Genomic DNA, 5261 nt, shown 5'->3' with positions numbered 1-5261 from the left:
GCCGGTTGAGCTATAGGCGCCGAGCCGCTTAGGCTGATCTTGAGCTCCTGAGCTCCTGAGCTTAGGCAGTCCACCACTTGGGCTTCCCAGAGGGCTAATATTATAGGCTGAACCCCTGCACCCAGACTGATAGTGCCTTTTAGAAACTAGATATTTCTCTGCACACTAGTAGCAAGTAGTATTTTTTTTTTAATCTAAATATATGAAATGTAGGAAGTTCCAGACCAGAGTGCTTAAGACATTCTGCTGCTACTACAATTCTCTATCAGTGACTCTTGTCCTGTATTAAATGTAAATATTAGGATTTATGTGGTTACCAGGCTACAGCTTTTGTCTAGGATGTGGTTTCATGTCCTTGTGAAATTATGCTTACCTATAAAAAAGTTCTTTTTTCACCTTGGCGCCTGTGGCTCAAGCGGCTAAGGTGCCAGCCACATACACCTGAGCCGGCAGGTTTGAATCCAGCCTGGGCCTGCCAAACAACAATGATGGCTGCAACCAAAAAATAGCTGGGCGTTGTAGTCGTCCCAGCTACTTGGGAGGCAGAGGCAGGAGAATTGCTTGAGCCCAGGGGTTGGAGGTTGCTGTGAGCTGTGACGCCACAGCACTCTACCCAGGCCGATAGCTTGAGGCTCTGTCTCAAAAAAAAAAAAGTTCTTTTTTCAACTTCAGGGTCAGACATGCTCATAATTCTGTCTTTTGTAAGGTGTTTCCCAAATGATATGTTACCAATAATAACAAACCGAAATTTACAAATTATTTACTTTTCCTTGAATTTGCTTTAATTTTTGGTTACTTGGTTGTGTAATAAGGTCACTCTCAATTACTTGCATTCTAGTATGCCTCCCTCAGTAGAGGAGAGGGAAGTAAGCTATCTAGACTAATGTCTCTGGTGTCGTACATAGAAACCCTTGGGAATATATTTGAACGCAGGACTGTCACGGGTCACATCTATAGCTTTGTTAATGAAGGTTGAACTTAAAAAAATAAAAAAAAAAAGGTTGACCTTTTCACAAAATAGACTCTGAGACAGATGGAGCTTTTTATGTAGGTGGTTTAGTGGGTCATCCTTTCAGAGAGGTCCTGAATTGAGGCAGGGGGGCTAGGCTTTTGTGCCCAGGCATTGAGTAGCCATTAGGCGCAAGCTGCCCTGGAAGAGGGGATATAACTTAGATAAAGCAGCTTGTTTGGCCAAAGGCAGTGCATGGAAAGGACTCAGCTATGAGTCAACAGTATGGACATTTTCATCCAGGGGAATTAGTCTCTTGGAGCAGAAGAGGGGATCTGAGTGACCCACTACAGCATCCATTACAAGAACCATTGACAGAGTGTCTAGCCAAAATTACTCCAAGTGTGCAGCTTAAAACTTCAGCATTTGGTCTCCTGACCTTATGGGTCCACATCTTTCTTAAGATGTGGATCTTCCTTTTTTTTTTTTCCCCCTGACGTTTCCCAGCCAGTTGTTAGGAACAGGGAAAGTCTTTTACATGGACATCTGGGACTTGATCTGTTTTGGAGTTTAGATCATAGTGATTGAAAAAAAAAAAAGTTTGGCTGTGTAGTGTTATTCACAAAATTAGAATTCAGTGCTTTGAATCAGTGGTTGCCCTCTAGAACTTTCAAATAGTCAAGACGCGTATGTGCATTTGTGGAGTTTCATTTTATTCTTAGTAACATACCTATTTTATAGAGGGCTTATATCTGTTTTACAGATGAGAAAGCTCAGATGTATTTAATCCAGTTGCTTGACTGGTAAGATGTCAGAACAGGTTTATCAGTTTGAATCTTTGCTATAAATCAGTTTGAACCATGCTCTGCTGTAGTATAGAGATTATAGTGGTTGGAATCAAGATAATAGTGGCAGGTTTGGGATTGTGCTAAGATTAGAGGCATTATTTTCCAGGGTGAGGATGGAGAATAGGCCAATTGAACAGGCAAAATATGGAAGGCTCCCTCTAGTAGAAGGGTGACTTTTTTGGTACCAGAATAACTAAGAACAAAGAATGATGCTGTCTTGTGCCTCTTGAGAGCATGGTCAAGTCCAGAAACCAGTTCATAGTGAGTCTTGAATGGGACCAATTGAAAAAAACAATACCTGGCAAGTTTCTAACAGTGAAAAGCCAAATGAAACTTCAGCTTCAGTGAGTGCAGGCTTTTCTTTGCCTTTGTTCTGGTTGTATGAGGAAAACGAACGTTATTCTCTTATTGCTTTATAAAGTAAGCAAAGTAGTAGGCCTCTCCATTTCACAAAATCAAAATAATCCCGAAGAGAAAGCAATGGAAGTCCAGGTTTGCAAATGAACATCTTGTGTTGTGTGCAGCTTTCCTTAATGGGCTGTGACTCCCTCTAGTACTGAGGAGTCTCAAGCTGTATCTGGACTGAGAGAGAAAGTTATGCTTTTTCTTGATGAGCAAAGCCAATTAGTTGTGTGAGGAGGACCTAGCCTGACATTAGACCAATGACTTTCCATTATTTTTTTAGGCAAGGACCTTGTGTCTTCTAATTAAACTTGCAGATTTTTTCCTGTTTTTTTTTCTTTTGTGGCCAACATTTCTCTCCTGATTTAACATTCTGTTCCTTCTTTGCCCACAGAGAGCTGTCAGCTCCTTTTCTTTTTTTCCTCTAGAGATCATTTTTTGGTCTTTCTACTTAATTTTGCCCTCTTTTTGCAGTTGAATCCCATGTTTCCTTTTTGTGCTCTGGATTATCTTTTAACCCTGAGACTCCTAGATGAACAGAAACATTATTCCAGTAAAATCCTTACCCTGAGTCTTGGTAGGGTCTAAATCATTGCTCATATTCCCTTAAAAACACTGAGACTATTTTGTATTTTGAGACTAGTCTTGTAATACATAAGACTATTGTATTTGAGTGGTGAACTGACAATTTTCTTGCAACCAATGAGTCATTGATGTCAGCCAAATTGTATTAAAAATGAATTTTACTAAGTGAGCTCTGTTGGGACAAAGAACACAGCTTTCCCTAGCTTTGTAGACTCACATACCAAAATGAGCTTTGACAGGTGAATTTGGAAACAGGCAGAGAGGTACACATGCAGGCTTGGCTTTTTTCTCTTTCACATTCATATTTCTTTGTGCTACCAGGATCATCATGACAGCCTTATCTCTCAAATAAAGCCTGTTACCTCATCTCTAATTGCTTATCCAAAGGCAGGCAAGCTCTAATTTCTCTGCATTAATAAATGACACCAAAGAAGAACTGCTTTGTTTGCACTGGCTCACTCACGTTAACCAGCATAAGCCCCTGAGAGCATTAGGCAACCTTGTGCTTCTCAGCAGCCAAGGAGAGATGGTGTTCACCTCAATCAAGAGCAGTGTTCCATTTATTTACTTTTTGCTCATGTTCATAGTCCTATTCTTTGCCCAATGAAAACCTTTTAGTGACCTCAGGCAGCATTGTTCAGCTGTGGGTGCTCACTCCCCTGCAAGTTGGCCTATAGTGGTTGTCCTGGGAGGAGGGGTGGCCTAGATTTCAGGGGTCACTTTCTTGGCTGCTGGCTGCTCACCTTTTCATAGAATGCTGGAGGCTTCCCACATACATTTGCACTGATCTTGTGGTGTACCCCAGGTTATAAGATAACATCCCTCCTCTTTTGAGCCATGGGAAATAGTTATGTGGATTTAATAAATGAACATGAGGATGGGAGGTTTGGGGGTCAGAGAATTGAGGGTGGGCAATAAGTGCTGAATTAGTTCCATGACTACTTCATGAAAAAGTGAAACAGCTTCATCTTCCTTGTCTCCACCTAACAATATCTTTGGTCATTTAAAGGGCCTGTAAATATGAGTTATTTTCATATCTCAGAACTGCAAATTTATTTTCTTTCTTTTTTCTTCTCAGAATGAAATGGATGATGTGCCCTTCTTTGATATCCAACTACCTTATGAATTGGCAATCAATATATTTCAGTACCTGGACAGGAAAGATCTAGGAAGATGTGCACAGGTAAGCCATCATTAACAGATGTTTAGGATTTTCAGGATTTTCCTAAATGATTAAAATATGAGTAGGTCCTGGGTTGAGTAACAGAAATTCACAGAGGTGATGGATTGGTTAGCAGTTTTACCTGAAGGAAAGCAACCTTATTCTTAAACGGTGGTGTCTCACATCACCACTTGGTGTGTATGTTTCTCTTCTGCAGTCTGAGTTATGGCTGACCTGTGGCAGTGTGCTAAAGGATGAAAGCTCTGTGCTCAGCCTTTATTGAGCTTGCCTGTGCTGTTAATGTACTCAGAGTTTTTAATGCAAAGATGTGAATGCCTGGTTAAATCAAGCCACTTGTGAGGTTGGTAGCTGAGGGTCAGCCCAGGGACAGAACAGTGAAGTCATATTTTAGGTGCACAGGCCGAATTACCATTTAAACACCAGAATTCCATTCAGTGAGGTATAAGGCATGTGAGAATTGAGACTCAGCAAGGGAATTGCAGGTCAGCATCACCCATCTCATACTTACTCTGGGGCATGCACTTGTAGAGTGGAATGGTGAGAGATACCATTTAGGCCAGACTTTGTTGTGTATTTGAATAGTGGAGGAATTTGCTAGAAAGGAAATTTGGATTCAGGAGGTCTGGGGTGGGGCCTCTTAGTCTACATTTCTAACAGGTGATGTGGAATGTAGCTTTGGCCACACTTTGAAAGGCAAAGGTTTTTATTCCATTAAAATCATTCTCTTCTCTTTTGGGCAAAGACTATATAGTTGATTTTTCTTTTTTATTTTTTTGAGACAGAATCTCAAGTTGTTGCCCTAGGTAAAGTGCTGTGGCATCATAGCTCTCAGCAACCTCCAACTCTTTGGTTCAAGTGATCTTCTTGCCTCAGTTTTTCTATTTTTAGTAGAGACTGGGTCTCTTGCTCAGGCTAGTCTTGAACTCGTGAGCTCAAGTAATCCACCTGCCTTAGCCTCCCAGAGTGCTAGGAATATAAGCATGAGCCACCATGCCTGGCCTGATTTTTCTTTTCTGAAACATTTATTTTATTTTTTTAAATTGACAAGTAAAAAATATATGTATTTATTGTGTACAATATGATGCATATAATGCATATGTATTTTGAAGTATGTATGCATTTTGAAATGCCTCAAACTAATTAACATATGTATTACCTCACGTGTCATTTTTTGTAGTCAGATTACTTAAAATCTACTTTTTTTTTTTATTTTTCTTGAGACAGAGCCTCAAGCTATCCCCCTGGGTAGAGTGTCGTGGCATTACAGCTCACAGCAACCTCCAACTCCTGGGCT

General features: G+C 40.6%; 1 protein-coding gene across 1 annotated transcript in view; it reads left to right on the top strand.

Annotated features, from left to right (window-relative positions):
- The window catches only part of FBXW8 (F-box and WD repeat domain containing 8), a 136915-nt gene that overhangs the window by 15857 nt on the left and 115797 nt on the right, over positions 1–5261 (top strand). Inside the window, exon 2 of the mRNA XM_003789939.3 lies at positions 3863–3967. Within this exon, the coding sequence (XP_003789987.1) occupies positions 3863–3967 (105 nt within the window). The remainder of the gene's footprint in view (positions 1–3862; positions 3968–5261) is intronic.

This window comes from Otolemur garnettii, unplaced genomic scaffold (genome assembly GCF_000181295.1).
Source record: "Otolemur garnettii isolate 467f Iridium unplaced genomic scaffold, OtoGar3 scaffold00038, whole genome shotgun sequence".
In the NCBI taxonomy this organism is placed as follows: Eukaryota; Metazoa; Chordata; class Mammalia; order Primates; family Galagidae; genus Otolemur; species Otolemur garnettii.
This window is presented reverse-complemented; position numbering and strand designations above follow the sequence as displayed.